Source organism: Phragmites australis, chromosome 13 (genome assembly GCF_958298935.1).
Source record: "Phragmites australis chromosome 13, lpPhrAust1.1, whole genome shotgun sequence".
Lineage (NCBI taxonomy): Eukaryota > Viridiplantae > Streptophyta > Magnoliopsida > Poales > Poaceae > Phragmites > Phragmites australis.
Window position 1 is genome coordinate 6,523,169 of NC_084933.1, and position 19,362 is coordinate 6,542,530.

Sequence of the window (19,362 nt, forward strand, 5' to 3'; positions counted from 1 at the left end):
GAAAACAGGGGCTAACATGTAAACATCCTAAATAGGAAATAAAGACACAAACAAAAGAGAGAAAGGGAGGGGGTTTCTTGCAATTGCACATACCAACAGAGAGGATACAGAGAGTGGAGCAGGGCGATGGCCGGTGGTCACTGACGTCAACGTTAGGCGGTAGTGAGTTTTAACTAACTGAGGAGAGCATGGCGTATAACGCGAGAAGGCAACCTCTTGGTCTTGGCAGAGGAGTTCCAAGGTAGCGACAAAACAATGGCGAACGCTCCCAGGTTTGGTGGTGGTCGCACACAAACACAACGAAGAAGGTGTGTGCATTCTCGGAGATTGGCTGTGATATTCAAGAAACGGTTTGAATAGAAGGTTTTAATATTTCTTAGAACATGTCTTGACAAGGAAGAATAGCTAAGAACTAACCAGAGTAGGAGATCAAGCGGCGGTGGCTTGGAGTGACGATGATAGGATTGGGGCTCGCGTTCTCGTTGCGTCGTTGCAGATCCGGGTGCGCCCTCCAGTGGTCAAGAAAAAAATGTGATTCAACACACCGTGACATGCTTGGTGTAGCAAAACTACTGCTAGATCACCAAAAATGCGGATGGCATCTCCAATGCAGGTGTTGGACGTGTCCAGACACAGGATAGCGGCCATGGTGACTTAGATGCCAGCATCATTGTTGCTCGTTTGGAAAATATGCTTCGTGGAGTTGTGGATGATGACCATTAGCACATGGTGGTGAAAGGTCTTGGTGATTGGAGCATTGGTTCTCTAGGAACGCAGCTGCAACCGAAGGGTCACGTGGCTGGACGCGAGGACGGCGAGCCATGGCAGCAATCTGACGGTGTGGTGGAGTGGTGTGCGTCTTGCAGCTGCCTAGAGGGCGCCTTTTATAGGCCCAGGGTGGGAGAGGGACATCCATGTGAGTAGGTGAAAGAACGGCGATGGTGGAGGCCGAAGTAATGGTCATTACGGATGTCGATTTTGTGAGCTAGTGAGGAGCACTATTAGAGAAATAATTTGTACAAACGGTTCAGAAACCCTGTGTGAGATATTTTTTTGAACCATCTGTAGAAAATAGTCTGTACAAATCAAATTTGCATAGACGGATTTTGAACCATGTGTACAAAATATTTGTACAGACAGTTTGTGACTGGAGCCATTTGTACTAAGGGAATATCATAGACGGCTCGCAAGTAGAGTCGGAGTCGTCTGTGAAATTGGTTCAGTACATACGGTGAAAGGATCGAATGACCTAAGAGAAGGGTGAATTGGGCTATTAAAAAATTTACTCCTACCGAATTCTAGAACAAATAGCAACCTTAGCCTAAATGAATAGAAATACAACTACACGATCAAACTAGATGGAAGTATGAAAAACAAGCAAGCCACAATACAAAGTAAATGCGGAAAGTAAAGCTTGCAAGTAAGTAAAATGCTCAAATGTAAATACGGGAAAGTAAGGAGATGGACAAATGTAAATATAGAACTCGTTGGAGCATCCACAAAGAATATCGCTCCCCCTTGAGTCACTAAATCTCAAGTGCTCACTCATGATTGTCACTTCTACATCTCTAGATTGGCAAGCATCAAACCAAACACAGATCTCTTCCTAGGGCTTCCACAAGAACTCTAAGAGCTCACTGAGATACCTCCAATCACCAAAGACCAGCTAGGTATTACCAACCACCAAGAGTAACAAGCCAATAGTTTCACTTAACCAAGATCAAGTCTAGGTTATAGCTAGATGCACACTTGCTACTCTTCAAGCACTAAAGATGTCCTTAACCTTCAATTAAGAACTTTGGAATTCACACAAGTGCACTCTCTTGCTTCTTGATGACACACACAGTGTATGGGCTCTTCTAGGATCGCACGAGAGCCAACTGAAACCAAGTGAGGGGGTATTTATATACTAGAGATCTAAATTTAGCATTTGCCTAACAACTCACTTTTTCTATTAACACCGGATGATCTGGTGAGTATCTCCTCACAATCACCAGATAATTCGATGAGTACAAATTTTAGAGCCCCATTGTGCCAGCTGTCATTAGCCATTATTGCTGATAAATGATCCGATGGATTCATCCGGTGTGTCGTAGTTCATCATCAAACCATCTGATTAGTAAAACCAAGCCAGACTACCCGTTATAATCCTCTCTACAAAAATTAGTTCGGTGATTCCTCTTTGCCTTCACCGGACCATTCGGTGAATGTAGCTTCTTCTCAAATAAAAAAAATTCTCTGTAAGAATTGCTCTGGTGCTCCCATCTTTCCATCACTAGATAATCAATTTCAATAGAGCATTTTGCTTCTGTTGAAAAAGCTCTGGTGCTCTCATCTTTCCTCCCCCTAATGACGGAAAATTATTTCCATCAAATATGCAGTCAGTGAAGCGGGCCGTATGCAAGGTCCCATAGCGGTTCACTGTGGCAGCAATATTGGCACATAAACCATACATCTAGAATTGCATAAATGGGAAATTTTCAAAATTACCCCTTGGACTAGTTGCATAGTTGAATGGATGTAATATGAAGATGGTCTATAACAAATAAGAGATGCTGCATGTAAGACTGCATGCCCCCAATATGTAGCAGGCAAACTACAATGCTGCAACAAAGGTCTAGCAATAAACTTTATTCTTTTAATCAGCGATTCGGCTAGTCCATTCTGAGTGTGGACATGCGGTACAAAATATTTAACTTTAATTCCCATACCAGTACAATAATCATAGAACACTTTAGAACTAAATTTCTCAGCGTTGTCCATTCTGATAGACTTCACTCGATGGTCAAGAAAAATATTCCTGATCTGTATGATCTGTGAGATCAACTTTGCAAAGGTGTGGTTGCGGGTACATAATAGACATACACGCAACCACTTCGAGGATGCGTCTATTAATACCATAAAGTATCGAAACAGGTCAGAAAGCGGTTGAATAGGATCACAAATATCCCCCTGGATTCAGTCCAGGAATGCAGGGATTTCATCTTGTACCTTCAAGGTAGGCAGTCTTATAATTAATTTCCCGGTAGCACATACAAGGCACACAAACACTTCCTGATTCGGGAAATTCTTCATATTTATGCTATGACCTTATTTTTCATCATTCAAAGACCAGGGTGACCTAATGCCATAGGGAGAATAATCCTGCACTACGAGTGAACACTTCAGGTGCTTTAATGTGAGTGTAGTACAAGACACTGCTCATGGAGGGAAGTTTTCCTAATATTCTCACTTAACTATCACGTTTAGTGATGAATAGGTGCTCCCTACCATCTTCTTCGCCAGTTTCTACATGGAAACCTTTAGCAGGAATATCTTTAAAACTTAAGAGATTTCTTGTAGATTCAGGGTACAACAATGCTTCTTCAATGTGCAAAGTATTTCCCATATGTAGTATAACTATAGCTCTTCCAAAACCTACTATGCAATTATCACTACCAGTGACAACCATCACTTTCCAGAGCTATTTCCAATAGACTAAAATACATATTTTCTCTTAATATGGTGTTTGTGGTTTCACTATCCACAATACACACTTCCTCCATACGGGCGTCGCACATATGTTTTCATTCAATCCTTCTAAATTCAAAAACTAGATAAATGGCTAATTACTCTAATTTTAGATAGAGTCTACAAAATATTCGGCCACAATACACACTTCCTCCATACGGGCGTCGCACATATGTTTTCATTCAATCCTTCTAAATTCAAAAACTAGATAAATGGCTAATTACTCTAATTTTAGATAGAGTCTACAAAATATTCGGTCACTTCTTCTTCAATGACTTTCTTTTTCGCTTCATCCTTCATAGCATCTTCTACGACAGTGGTCGAGGGCAAAGTGGAGGCCTCTGTATTCTTTATTAGGAGGTCTTTTACCGCCAGTGTGGGAGCATCATCAACTTCCATGTGAGATGCTTCCCTTCCACTTGCGGCTACTTTGTCCACTTCCATCCCCACTGCAATGGTGAGGTGTGCTTCTGGCTGCTCCTTTTTCTTCTTCTGATATGCTTCCACAACATGTTTTGGTGCTTTATAGATTCTGGTTCTACTCACCATATGGCTTGATTTCTTTCTTTGTCTTGCTATTATCATCACCAGGCTTGACTTTGTCTGCCACCACTTTCTTTTCTCCCTTCCCTGCTTCTTATTGCGGTTCTTGCATGCTAAGGAAGAGCTGTGACTGACTTCTAGGCCACTGCTCTTTCTTTGCAGCTGGGATAAGAAGTTATTGTTTATGACTTCATCATGAACTTCATGAAGCTATAACACGTCAATCATTTTAGAATACTTCTTGTATTTTGATTGACGGTGATTGCGTGTGGATTCTGCCGCATTCGGGTGGAAAATGGAGTCAATTTTCTCCTCTTCTATGATCTCTTTCCATAGAGACACAAAATTGTGCAATTGCCGTGTAGCACGGAGTTGGACTCTCTGACATGCTTTTAGTCATAGGAACGGAATCAGACCCATCCTTGCTTTGAAAGAGGCTCGATGGTGTACTTAAGGCGTTCAAAATGCTCTTGCGGTGTGTCCCAAAGTGCCTTAGTGTTGATCATTGCCATGTACTCATCCTTCAAAGTAGGGGAGAGATGGTGGCGGAAAAAATAAAATGCCTGATCATCCTCATCCTCCGTGGGAACCATTGCGCTACTTGTTCCTAGGCCAATGGCAGTGCAGAGCTTTTATCTCTCCAAGTACAATCCAGGATATCCGACACCCAAGTGAGATAGTTGCGGCAATCTGCACTTAGCTCAGTAACTCCTTGTTCGTGATGCCAGCCATATTCATATTCAAATGATGCAAGTATTACTACTAATAAAGTTGCATCATGTTGCTAAATTGGATTACTGCAAACTTTTCGATATTTTCTATACTATTATATGAACATTACTGAATTTAAACGCATAAAAGGCAATTTAAACAGTAACAATACCATAAAAATAAATGCTGCATATTTGCCAAAACAGATGCAAAATTCAAATTCTAGAGGTACTTTTCTGCAAAAAAAAGTATTCTCAGGGTTTTCTGCGAAGTTCTAGGGTTTATACGCAAAATTCTAGGATTTGTGTAATTTCCTAAAAACCACAAGGTATAATTTACAAAATTAGAGCCACTGGATAATTTTTAGAATAACTAGGGGCCTAAATGCAAAAGATAGGGACTATGCTCAAATACCAGGAAAACCCGGGGGGTCAAATGTGAATTTTTGATTTTTCTTTTCTTTTCCTTTCTCTTGTTTTCCTCTGGTTTTTCACCCATGGGCCGGCCTTCTTAATATTCGAGCCAGCCCAGCCCAGCTTGGCCCGCCCGCCTCTTCTAAAAACCAGGGCGGCTAGGGTTTCCCAAAGAAACCCTAGCCGCCACTCGGTCCAACGGCAGATGGTGCTCGTGCGGGAGTAGCGGCCGGTGCTCGTGCGGGAGTGGCGAGCTGCAGGGCCGGAGAGGCAGCGGCGTACGGTATCTCTCATGCGAGAGCGTTGAGCACATTGGCAATGTCTTCCAACTGGGCGGCTGCAGGTGTAAAGCAGCGCCGGTGGCCCGTGGCGATTCGGTGCGTCGAAGTGAGGGTGTCAGCATGTCGTAGGTGGCTGCGGGTGGTTGGCTTCAAGCGATGGCGGCCGGGCGCGGCTTTAAGCGACGGTGGCAGCACGCTGCAGTGCCGGTGGCAGCGAGCGACACACGGGAGGTGAAGAGCGGCTGCAAGGTGGCGTGCTGGCCGGTGCAGGACAGCGCCAGCGTGACGTTCTTCAGGCGACGGCAGCGCGTGCTCAGGGCGGTGCCTAGCGGCTTCGAACAGCACCGGCGGGGGCTGCTTCAGTAGACAAGCGGCGGCGCGACAGCTTTAAGGCAGCGGCATGACGATGGCGGTCGGAGCGGGTGACATGGCATGACGAAGTGTGAAGGCCACCGGCTTCATGCCGGTGTTCTACACATTTCTTTTTTTCTTCTTCGATCTATGACGATCACCTTCGAGCCACCGCACATCTCGTGGAGGGAAACGACCGCCGGTTTGCAGCCGGCGGCGCGTGGCGGTTGTAGCGACAAAAGGCGGGAGGCCGCCGACTTCATGCTGATGATCTGCCATGCACGACTCCTTTTCCCTTTTGTTCTCTAATCTATGCATGGGGGGTGGCCACCGGTTTGCCAACCGGTGGCACATGGTGGTGGCTGCGGACCCCACCGATGCGATCTATTTGTTACTGTTGAAATCACTGTTGTTCATGCGATCAATTCTTCACAGCGACGATGCAACATACTCGCTACTGTTTATGCGTATTCGCTACTGTTTATGCGATACAGATCAATTTTGACATGAAAAAATAGTAACAGCGAGTATACATACCGAACAGATAGTACATTTCAATCCTTGAGAATGATTCGTGTCGCGTAGAGCATATAGGCTAGGCCATGACCTGCCCGCTTGATGCAGTGTAGATCTGTTCCGTTAATTTGGTCTCCGGTAGAGCTTCGTGATGGTAACATATTGAGAAACCTCTGCTACCGGATGTAGTCCAGAGATCCCTCGAGAAAATAATTGTAAAAAAAGAGACTCGATGTAGAGAAAAAGACTTTCTCTTTTTTATTCATCTGTCTTTGCAATGAAAGGTTTTTCCCTATATATATAGTACCAAAAATTCCTAAAAGATTTTAAAAGATCAAGACGGACCTACATTCAATTGTAAAACTCCAAGTTTCGAAACAACCTTCACAACACAGCAGTAAGGAACTGTCCCGCTAAAAATCTCTGAGATGTGTCCTCGGTAAAATCTGTTGAATGTGTCCTGTTTTTTACTTGGTTGCCTGAACTGAAACCAGAAACCGGGAACGACAACTCACAAAATTTATCCTTAGACTTCGGATCTTCACGGCTACCAACAAGATCGCTACCAAAGATAGGTCCGAACCTAATCCAACCAACCGATCACAAAGATCACAAGAAAGTTTTGATATGCACACTGCACAGGCCTTGATTTAAGATATGTATGTACCAGGAGGACCCTGAAAACTTGAATATATAGTGATGTTGACGAAAGGTAGGCTAACCAAGATCTGATCATGACACCTAACCTCGTAGCAGCTGCACAGCTCCTCGATCGGTTACCGACGCATCAAACACACTTTGTCTGTTTATGAGGAATGGCTTGAGTAAATCAATGACAAAAGCAATAGCGACATCGACATAATTTCAGTTAAAAACGAAAGATTGGTAAGACCCACTTGTTTCAACAGGGAATAATAGGGACAAAAAAAAAACAAATCTTAACCCTAAAACTACGGTTCACCCAAAGCCACAAGATGATGAGCAAGGTTTACGTTACCGACCGGAGCTCGGTTACCGAGCTCCGGCGGTAACCGAAAAATCATGATTACCGCAGTAACTACTCGAATTTTCAAAAAAAATCGGACAAAATTCATTTGAATAAATTTAAAATTTGGGGGGAAATCGCGATTTTAGCCGCTCGGTAACCGATTGAATTGGACCGGTTACTGAGCGGTTTTTGCGATTTATTGAGCGGTTTTCTTAAATTTTTCGCATTGTCAGTAACCGCTCAGTTTTGTAAGTAACCGCTTAGTTTTCTCGATTTATCGATCGGTTTTCTCGATTTTCAGTGAAGTTCAACAAAAAAATCTAAAAGTTATCTTAATCTTGTAAAATCAATAACTAATTTATCTGAGCTTCAAATCAAGTGAAACAATTTTTGTTGGTTTTCTTGTATTTATACTCATAAAAAAGTTCAAAATTTTCTGTGAGAAAATGTATTTGTTAAACCAAGTTAAATGCATAGTTTACTCTTTGCTAATCCAAAAATCATGAAACTAATTTTGCTAGTCTTCTTACATGATCCTATGTCTTTTAAAAATACATGAACTCATGAATTAGTTATTGTAGTATGCAGGATTGTGTAAATATATTGCGACTAGATTAATTCATAACTGACCCATTACACCTCAAAAATTAGTGAAACCACTTTTATTAATTTATTTATACTATGATTTACGTAGGAAAAATAATAGTAAACATGAAAAAGTTAATTACGGTGTTGTTTCTTAACATATTCACTTTATGCTTGTGAACTTTGTAAAAATCATAGAGAAATTAATAAAACTCTAAATAAAGTGAAATCAATTTTAAATATCCTCTTAAGATACGTTCTACACAAGAAAAATATGTGTTTGCATGTTAAACTTTTCCTTAATATGAGTTAATATTTGAGCCGCACGCTTCAACTTTTTTCATTTTTTTCAAACTTCCTCCCTATAGAATATGATGCAAACGATATTATTTTTGAAAATGTTTTTCACATAAGGCCTTAGAATTGTGTCTAGTTTTTTAAGATTTTTTTGAAATTTTTTGAATTTTGAATTTTTTTTTTTTTTGAATTTTTTGAATTCAAATTCGGTTACCGTTCGGTTTGTGAAACCGAGCCAGACCGAGATGGCTGGTTGTTGCGATTTTTGCTTGGTTACCATCAAATTTTCGAACCCTGATGATGAGATTCATGCATGGCACCTATAGAGCCAAACAAGTGGTCTTTGGACATATAGCGGAGGAAAATTGCTATGTTTACACGGCAAATCTGTTTGAAGTTGAAGAAAATTGAAAGTCTTCCATGCCATGTTTACAACACAAAACTAGAAAACTTAATTCACAAAAAATGGTTTACACTTAGAGAGCATTGAAATTGAAACACGGCTATCAGAAAAAGCATCACCCATTCTGGAGGTGTCCTTTTCCCTTTTTTTTGCGGTGTTATTACGATCTTATCATGATGAACGTACTGTAACAAACAAGGTGCTGCCACAATTTTCCAGGCACATTTGCATTGCATTGTATTAACACTTTTTGCCGGTCCTCTTCGGAATTAATGGCTTTCTCATGACAATGTTTGTTCCAGTCGAAGTCAATCCATGTACATTACCACATGCTAGAATTATCGCTACAAATTTGTATTCATGTGAAAAAGAAATATCTACTCTTGATCAAGTCACGAATTGCTGATTCAATTTTACATGAAGTTTGCAGTTGCAACCAATATTCACGATCCTGAGAGACGAAGAAATATCTACAATCTACTCAGGAAAGCATTTACAACTCATCGCAACACTTCATTGTCAGCTATTGATAAATGAGAGCCTGCAGCAACTGGGGTTGTTTAAAGGCTAGATCATACTGCAAATCACCCTAACAGAAGTAACCTAGAGCAAGGATGATCCAAAATCACATCTCGCAGTGATAAAAGAAGACCTAGTTCTTCATATGTTTCCTGCCAGATCATTAGTTTCCCTCTTGAGTGCATGAGCAACTGGGAATAGCATCCATAGGAACAATCAAATAACGAGCAGCACCAGAGACGTGCTCCCACTGAAAGGAGGTTCTGTAAGTCCTGAACCTGCCTCATACGTTTCAGCAACAAAAGGTACAGTTCTTTCAACTTTGCACCAAATTGACACTTCATTGTAGACTGCATAATAAGTATCTCCAGCAAATGAAGTGCCTTGAGTCCTTTGCTCGAAATATTAAAGAATCACAAGAAATTTGGAAGCAGTGCACAACCAAAAGCATGGGTTCCATTCTCTACTACACTAGCAGTAGATTTCCAGGTCATCGCCAAAAAAGATTCTCTTAGAGCCAACTACTTAGATAGCTTGGTCTTAGTCCGTTTTCACTTATAAAGAATGTCGTAGTGGCCGTTTGTAAACAGCAAGGTCACTAAAGGTATGCCGTCAGATGATAACAAGCTGCCACCTGAGCTTATTCTAGCCTGCTCGACTGAGTCATTATCCCTTTGCTGCTCCAGAGGTTTAGTCGTTTTGCCTGAGGAAGAGTAGCTTTGACTTGAATGCACAGGTCCTGAGATTGTGGTTACTCCTGATTCTGATCTAGGGAAAAAATCATGGCTTTTCACTTGCACAATTCCAAACTGCAAGCTTGCGTCAGCAACTTCGACACGCAAGGGAATGCCAAGTGCATTAGATAGAGATCTGATTTGTGTATTCTCAGCTTCAACATCCATGGGACGCACAACGGTCAAGCAAAACTGTTACCATAACCACAGATGTGGGGTGGTGAAGTAATTGGTGCGACCTTGGTGATTATATTAATATTGAAGACAAGCAGAATAATTACATCTACTATTTTTACTAAAAGCGAATCTCATGAATGAACAACTAAAAAAAGTACAGAAAAAACACTCTGTCCAGTCAATACTAAAGAATATTTGTACGGCAGAATTTCGAATGCCTTGCAAATATAATATGCAGCCTTGGGCTAATAAATAGCAACAGGGACTCAAACGGCAAACAGTTCATTATCTGTAATCTATTGACTCGGATATTTGCCACAATGAGAGAATAATACTGTGGATCAAATAATACCTCAAGGGCATTCTTATATTCAGGGGGAAATGGCTTGTACTGCTGTTCTCGTGCACGGATCTCAACCTCTGTGAGCAATCTAAGCAGAGAAAGAGCTGACCAGAAAAATAGAACAAGAACTTGACTTAGAGAATAAACAGACAAACAACACATCACAACAAGCATTGTACTCACTCCTGGATGACATGGTCTCCTGTAGGTTTCTCTTGTACAGATCATCAGCACTTAGACTACAAAATACGAAAGCAATTTTTCTTAAACCAAATGCGTGGAAAAGAAAAAATAGGGTCCTGAAACACATCATCATCTCTTTCTAAGAATAGCTCAACAAAACACTGAAGTTCAGAGCTAAACGTACCCATTTGCTACTAAGTTGACCAAATGTTCGAACTCCTGAAAGAATATGAGGACATTCAATAATTTATACATTATAAGCTACATTGTAAAGAGAGTATCAAATTCATCTAGCAGACCATAAATAACATATAAGTTCAGTAAACGATACTGTCTACAGTGCATAGTGCTACAGTATTTTTAATAAATAATAGATTGGTGCCACTACTTTATATGCTAGTCCCTGTATTTTCATCATGGCAAAGAGCAGTTTTTAATTAAATGTAAAAGGACTCGGCTTGGTCCGGTATTTTCATCATGCCATATACAGAATAGTCCACTCCAACTTATTAAGGTTTCCCCCCTTCTGTTTTCAAGTGATAGAGGAAGTGTTCTGGAGGAGTTTTGTTTACCCGAGACATATTCTAATGAGACACTATGAGTGGGCATTGGACAATTCAAACCACACAAGGGACACCAACTATTTCTTGCCAATATGTTCCACATAATTCATTCCATGAGAAATTCCTGAATTAAGGATTACCACAAAAGGGGGTGACAAGATAAGGATGGATATACTTTTGCACTTGTAATCTGAGACAACACTTACAGAAACAACACTTGAGAAGTATGCTTCAGGATTCATGAAATATGCCTTGTCCCATTTAAGACAACAGAAATAATCTCTGCACCTTGCCACACATTCCATTAGACGAGTGAACTCAACTTGACTATCATGCATTTGTCCAATGTTCTCCTGCTAAGTATATTAGTATTAGGATTCCATAGAAGAGAAAAATGCAGCAACATCAGCATGAACAAGCGAACTGAGATGCTCACCAAATAGGAGAAAAGGAAGGCTCTGTAAAAACTGCTGCCATCTCTGCGTGGTCGTCTGAAGAGAGAATACTGCTCACTAAGGAGCTATAAATGAAGAATGATTCCAAGTAAGTGCCGAACAATAATGATGATAACTCAATTAGGTTCAGTTCAGCTCATACAAAGTTAAAAACACACCTTGATCTTTTTCTGGATGATGCTGTACTTTGCAGATTCATGAATCAAAGTCGAGAATGGCTCCTAATGTACCAAGAACCATAGATGCAAAAGACATCATCAGAACTTTAGTATGGATCCCAAAAATTAATGCTGTGGCAAATGGCTTCGAATTGTATAAGTTTTATAGTTTGAATAAATTAACAACTCACTACTTTAGGGTAAGAAACACTAAACTAATTATGAGGTGCAAAAATAGACTAGCTAGGAAAAATTGCTTGGAGTATAACTTACAGCAGAGTACTTTCTACAGTAGTTGTTCACAAAATTGTATAAGATACAATTACTTCAGAAAAAGAAACTATCATAGAATTAATTCTGTATGTAGATGACAATTTCTTTTCTAAATAGTTTTCTGTGGAGTATTTGCAACTGGAATATTTTCAGTTTACATACAACACATAAACAAAAACAGGGGCTTGATTCATAACATTTTGAAGGGATAAGCTGACCAAATTTCAAGTGTTAATTTAATACTGTTATTCAAGGAGTGTGATCGAGACACTGAAGAAGCTCACTAAAAAAATTTTAAGACAACATTCTCGAATATGTATTGATAGCTGATTGCAGGACGTTTGAGAGGTCATATCATGGTCTTAAATTGAATGGGCACAAATAAAAAAAGGAAAATTGGTTCTGTAGCACTGAAAGATCACGTCTTTCGGAAAATACCACTGAAAGAACCTCGCTCTGTAAAATACCATTGAAAGATCACAACGTTCCGAAATTTAACACTGTTACATTTTGTTGGCCGAAAAAGTATTTCTTCTTTTCTTCCTCCAGACCCCAAAACAAAATGGCAAAATTGCCCTTGTGGTCATGCCCGAGCAGAATAGAGCTCCAGGAAGCGTTCGATCGACTCACATCTTTCTGTGCTCGCCTTGTTCGGTCGACTCGTGAGTCCTCTGCGCCGCCCTCGTCCGCTACCCCAGGTTCACCACCCGTACGCCATCCCCACTCTCCCTCTATCCACCGCCTATGCGCCATCCCTGCTCAATCCCTGTCCACCGCCCGTGTGCAGCCCCAGCTCCACACCCGTGCGCCACCCTTGCTCCGCCCCGCCCCCGTTCGCATGTGAGCAACGAAGGGAAGATGCATCCAACTGAGCTCCCCAAAGGGTAAGACTCGAACTCTAACCCTAATGCTTGCTGGTAGATGATTGTTCTTGTGCTGCATCGTTCAAATTAGTTGTGAAATTCCCTTATTTGTCCAATTTTTGGACTATTTGTGGTTTGTGATTGGGTATGTTCACCAATGGCTGGTCCAAAATTGCAGGAAACAAGAAGAACCACAGGCAGCACTGTGAAGATGTTGCTCTGTTGTTAACATTGTGTACTGCTACTATTTCTGGATCGATTGGAAGAGTACTTGCAGAGTAGAGATTGCAGTCACTTCCTTTTCTACAGTTGAGGATGGTTGGTTTGTGTACCGCAAGAGCAGAACCGTGGTGTGGTTGGTGGATTCAGAGGAGTACTCCATGGAGAAAGATGTCTTGAAATACTATAGCTGGGCAAGTTATCAGGAGCCAAATATTTAGTATAACGGACATGACAGTCAAACGGTATGACTTGCTACTGACCAAGAGTTTCTAACCTTGTTACGTGCTTCCAAACTATGAAGTTTATCATGACAGTTGATAGATGTGAGCATGTGGCTGTTGCTGAGCATGTGACTCAAATTGGGAATCAGAGCCAAGTGATAGATGAGGAGGAGACTGAGCTGCAAATCCAAGTGAGGAATGAGCTGCAGATTGTCCCAGTTGAAGTTGTAAATGAGAACCGATGTGGGCATGTGGAAGAGGATGCTCCAGAATGGGCGAAGGAGCCACAGCTTGGGGTTACAGCAACTGGCCCAGTTAGATTAAAGGAGGAAGACAAGGAGCGCTACATGGATCTTGGTTTTGACCCTGAAGGAGATAATCCAACTGGAGCTGATGAAGAATAGAGGTATTTTAAGAAGCAACAAAAAGTAGGTGAAGGAGCAAAGAATGAGAAAGTGCAGCATCAAAGGAAGAAAGGGAAGGGAGATGAAGTTAAAGACTTTGATGCAGATGTTGTACCAAGTGATGCACACACCACATATGGCCGAGACAATTCTCAAATAAGGAAGGGCTCTACATTTGTCGACAAGGATGAGCTCATGCTAAGGATGAAGCAATATGCCATCAAAACGGAGTTTGAGACTTTTGTAGAGCATAGTGACAAATCTAGGTATCGGGCAAAATGTGCAAGTACAGATTGTGATTGGAAAATTCATGCAAAGAAACTCCTTTGTTGCCCTACTTTCATGGTGATCATTTCTTATTTAATTGTACATTATGATATGTTTACCTGTAGTTAGCTTGTTTTGATAATTTCATCTTCTTGTATTTGCAGGTTGTTTCAATTTCAGAAGGGCATACATGTGCCAGCACAAGCAAGGAGAAAGGAAAGGAGGCCACAAAGGTTGGATAGCCGACAGGGCAAAAGAACTACTAAGGTTGAATCCTACAATGGGAGCAAACAAGTTGCAGGATCAGCTTGAACAACAATTCCCAGTCAAATTATCATATGGCAAGGTGTGGGAAGGAAGGCAACGTGCACTGCAAGGACTTCAGAAATTTGTGGAATTTCAAAGCTGAGCTAGAAGCAAGGTGCCCAGGAAGCATAGTGGAGATTGATTGCAAGAAGATAGGTGGCCGAATCCATTTCTCCAGGATGTTTGTGGCAATTAGAGCATGTGTGGATGGCTTTCTTGTTGGATGCAGGCCATAACTTGGAGTTGACTCTACTCACCTCACAGGTAAATACAATGGTCAGCTAGCTGCAGCAACAATAATTGATGGGCATAATTGGATGTATTCTGTAGCATACTGGATTTTTAATAAGGAGACAAAATCTAATTGGACTCGGTTCATGAGCCAGTTGAAGAGACCAATTGGGACACCCCATGGATTGACCATCCACAATGATGCATGCAAAGGTCTAGAGAACACAGTCCATAAAGTCTTTCAAGGTGAAGCTGAGCATAGAGAGTGTTTTAGACACTTCATGAAGAATTTCAGAAAGAAATTCCAATGAGATGTGTTGAAGTACGTGTGGCCTTGTGCATGGGCATGTACTCCTCTAAGGCACCAGATGCTATAGGACAAAATTGCAGAAAATTGTCCAGAACCAATTCCTTACTTGAGAAAATCCCATAATCAGATCTGGTCTAGAGCTAAGTTCTCAGGGGAGTGCAAGGTTGACAATGTGAATAACAACATATCAGAGTGCTTCAACCACTGGATTAAGGACGACAAAGGTCTGCCACTGGATATCCTCATGGACACGAACAGGGGCAGGATCATAGAAAAGATAGCAACAAGGCAGAGCATAGCTGAGAGACTTCAAGGGCCAATCCTTCCTAGTGTTATGAATGAGCTGAACTTGAAGAGTAGAGGCTTGCAATATATGATCAAAGGGAGTGGTGGCCTAAAGGCCAAGGTATCTGGGCTGACTAGGGAGAATACTCCTTGGAGGCACGCAGTGGACCTTGAAAGCAAAATATGCTCATGTGGTCAGTGGCAGATATCTGGGAAACCTTGCACCCATGTTATAGCTTTCATATGCTCCTTGAGAAAAGTTAAAGCTGAAGACTATGTGCATGATTACTACACAGTTGATCGTTTCAAGGCTACTTATCAGTTTGAGATCAACCCGATGGTTGGCAAGTCACAGTGGCATGTGGTTGATCCTGGATTTGAGATGTGGTATCCAAAGCTAGAAAGGTCCATGGGTAGGCCAAGAGTGAAAAGGATCAAGAGTAATGGTGAGGCTAGGAAAAGGGGCCCTTACTAATGCAAAAGGTGCTTCCAATTTGGCCACATTGAGAAGGGTTGCCGTGAGCCCCCAACTAAACTAGGTGCTGAATTACCACCACCAATCCCTGTCAAGTCTAGATAATGTGTAGCTTTTTTCATTTGGTTTCTATTTTTTCAATTTTTTTTTCCACTTATTTTCTTTTTCTCTTTTTTCCCCTTTCTGATTGGCCATATTGGCTTCCTTTTTTCACTTATATTCCTATTGAGCAGGAAGAGGAAAGGAGAAGGTGTTGCTTCAAGCTCCAATAATACTGCAGTACATGCTCCTACTAAATCTAGGAAGACATCAAAAGGTTCTTCTTCTACTCCAATCAGTCCGGGGCCAACAACTAGAAGCATGGCAGCTTCTCCTTCTACTCCAATGAGTCCAAGGCCTACAACCAGAAGAAGGGTAGCAGCACTTGACATATCACCAGGGGGCACTGCTAGAAGGCTCATCATAAACTAGTGTTATGCTTTTGTATGTTGTGCTAGAAGGCTCATCATAAACTAGTGTTATGCTTTTGTATGTTGTGCTAGAAGGCTCATATGCTTTTGTGTGTTGTGAAAACCATTCTTTTGTGTTGTGAAAACCCGCTGCTCTAAAACCTATGCTTTTGAACATGTTTATGTGTGACATGTAAGCTTTTGTTACCTGGATATACTACAGATTTCAGTCCATGAATTTGTTATGTGCACCTGTTCTTTTTTTTGGGTTCATGTGCTCAGGTCATGCCACTGTTTTTTTTTTTTTTTTTTGCATGTTGTTTGCTCGTTTTTCTGCAGCTGGTGGCTCCAATCAAGAGGCATGAAGCTGCTGCAGCTGCCAGGTGAGAGGGAGCAGCGAACAGAATAGGGTCCGAACAGTTAAGGGCAGTTTTGTCCGATTTGACACCGTTAACAGCAGAATGTCACAGAGTGACACATTTCGGAACGTTTTGATCTTTCAATGGTATTTTATGAAGCCGCAATCTTTCGGTGGTATTTTCCGAAAGACGTGATCTTCAGTGCTACAGAACAAACTATTCCTAAAAAGATTAACTGCAATGTGGTGCACAGGCACTTGGTGATTCATGAGCTTAAAAACACTGAGAAGGATCCGTGATGTTCTCACCTGGCATCCAAGTGTCTTCGGGTGAGCAAATGGACACCGGAAGACATCATTGGGCATACGGCTGTCCCTTGATGATCGGAGGTATGTTCTCTTGCCAGCCAGCAGCTGGCGCCAATTTGTTAGCAGTGAAAAATATTCATGCTTGTTAAGCGGCGCAGCCTCGTGCCGAACAATATTAGGTGGGGTATTACTTTGATTACTCATGAGCAGGCAACGAAAGTCATTTTCAGAAGATCTTTCCAGCTCCTCATCCTCTTCTTCTTCATCCCAATCCTCATAATCTTGTTCACCGACCTTCTCCTGGACAATTGCAGTTCCGTTGTTGTAAACAAAATTCCAGCGCAATTATTCAAAATGGAATGCAGTGCTATTACAAATTATCAATTTATAACCAGAACACCCCACTGGATGAACAACATACTGACTCAACATTCTTCTCTAATTTTACGCACAGCAGTAAAACACAGGCAGTAAAGCTATAAAACATCAAGTTTAGGCTACCAAGTGAACCATTTGGACGAAGAACTGAGCAGAGGAAAAAACCCAACTACCACAATTTTTTTTTTGGATAAATGGACAAGAAATCATCACAAGACCTAGAAAACATAACCCTCATTTTCTTCCCAAAAATTCAGACAACTACAGAAGGTATCAAGAACTGGCAGAAGAGCAAGAATCGTATACAGATGCATAAGAATTTCATCAAAGCCGCCACAAGAACTACAATTGCACAAATTTAGATTTAACAGCGCAGGAACAGTACGTTGAACAGTTCAACCGGCCCCTAAAGAACCAAAATTTCCCTCGTTTTTCCTTCTTATTCCGATTACACTCATCGCGAGAACCAAAGAACCCACCAAGCCTTTCTACAACTAGTCACCCCCAAATCCCTCAGCACTGATCAAGAAATAGGCTTTGCATCCGAAATTTACACTCCAATTCGAAGAGCCAAGCCAAGAAAGCAAGAACCAACCGGAGACCGCACGCGATTCAACATCCAAGAAAGCATCCCTGGAGCCGGAAATCAAACCAAGAACAAACCTAAAGCACCAAATTCTACCACACGAAATTGGATTTCGATGGAAAGATTCACCAAACTCACCGTATCCTCATCGGCGCGCGACGGCGGTGGCAGCCGCCGGGGAAGCGGGAGATGTTTACCGCCAATCACCGAGATACGACCAGACGGCGAGGTCGGGGGTACCAGCGGAAGGCGTGGCGGCGGCGGCGGCGGCGGCGGCGGTGTGGCTTCGCTGCCGTCGTCTCCGCTCCTTCGCGCCCTGGATGGCCCGATCCTGAATTTGATCTTCCTCGTTAATTTCTTTTCTGGACATGCCATTCCTGCCCTTCCGAGAAACCCTGGCTTCTTTTTTCGTTGTTTGCCCCTCAATTTCTGTGAAATTTTGTAGCAGGGGGTCTTCTTCTGGGGCGAGTGGTAGGGTTTTATAGCGTTTGGGGGTGTGCTGGGAAACTAATACATGAGGAGGGCTTTCTAGGAGAAGGGTCAACCAAACTAGTATATGGATTGACAAGGATTAACAGTTTGGAGCAAATAGTTTGCTTGACCCTTAAGCCCCACCCCAATCCATATAGTTTGAATCCAAATTCCATATGAAAAAAACGTTCTTTTTTCAGGAGAATTGAGAATTATTGTGCCCCGAAGAGAGAAGTAAAAAATTGAGATCAAAAAAAGATATGGATACAATGGCACAAAAGTAAATCATCTAATTGTGCTGCAAGTTTCCAAAAGTAAGAGATTTTGTCACAACTTGTATTGTATTTGCTATTTTTTAGCCAACTGAAAGCTAGCAAACCTTTGGTTGATTTTGCCTATCACACTTAGCACTCTTGCTGCTTGTGACTCTCCCCTCGGCTCAGAAAGTTGACTGAGCTAAGCTCAGCTTGACTCGTTTCCACCCTTAAGAACGACATCGGCCTGACGGTGGGCGCAGGAGACGACACAATCATTTGTGGTATTGGAGGAGAGCGATGGGCCAAATCACATATGGCGGTAGTGCCTAACAAGGAAGGAGGCAGATCTGGTGGTGTGACTCACCAAAATTGGGAAAGGAAGCCCGGCAGCGGGGTAGAGGATTGAGGAATGGCTGTCAAGAGATGATGAGCTGCTTCAGCACCATCTTTAGCTCTAACTTTAGTTTCCATTAATCAATAGGAACAAAATAATACTAAATACACGGAAAGACTAAATTTATAGATGTCCATGAGTTATCCTTTTGATAGGCACATCAGTACATCACCCCATCGTTTGGTTCCACTCATAGCCGATTGAAAGCATGTTTGTGAGCTCACCCCACCTCCCTCTTCCTTGTCTCCGACATGCCTCTTAGAGCATCCTCATCCATCGCTTGCCTACCTTTCTTGTCCCTAGCGGCTCCGTCACTAATCTCTCTCTCTTTCTTGACAACTCCATCATCGATCCCGTCCACTGCCCTCCTGCCACCTGTTACTCCGGCATCGCCACTTCCGCCTCTACACACCGTTAGATCTGTCTGTTCGAGTGCCGCTCGCATCCTTCCCCCACATCAAAATCTGAAACCCTAACCTTACCTAAGCAGTTTGTCCTTGCCAGAGAAGGAGATGGGGAGGGGGAGCACAAATCTTGCAGCAGATCGTGATGTTCAAATTTCAATTGTTCAAT

At 42.0% G+C, this 19,362-nt stretch overlaps 1 protein-coding gene across 2 annotated transcripts; it reads right to left on the bottom strand.

Moving 5' to 3' along the window:
* Positions 1-8,782: 8,782 nt before the first annotated feature.
* LOC133888900 (OVARIAN TUMOR DOMAIN-containing deubiquitinating enzyme 1-like) lies at positions 8,783-18,103 on the bottom strand. 2 transcript variants are annotated; one of them, XM_062329288.1, is made up of 9 exons: positions 17,806-18,103; positions 16,704-17,003; positions 11,731-11,793; positions 11,554-11,637; positions 11,324-11,473; positions 10,739-10,773; positions 10,555-10,610; positions 10,381-10,475; positions 8,783-10,043 (listed from the first exon to the last, which is right to left on the bottom strand). In XM_062329288.1, exons 1-9 carry the CDS (start codon positions 18,040-18,042, stop codon positions 9,669-9,671), a joined length of 1,395 nt encoding a protein of 464 aa, XP_062185272.1. In that variant the 5' UTR covers positions 18,043-18,103; the 3' UTR covers positions 8,783-9,668. The 2 variants fall into 2 exon arrangements, with proteins under 2 accessions (XP_062185272.1, XP_062185273.1); XM_062329289.1 differs by having other exon boundaries at positions 8,801-10,043; positions 11,324-11,470.
* Between the last annotated feature and the right edge of the window lie 1,259 nt (positions 18,104-19,362).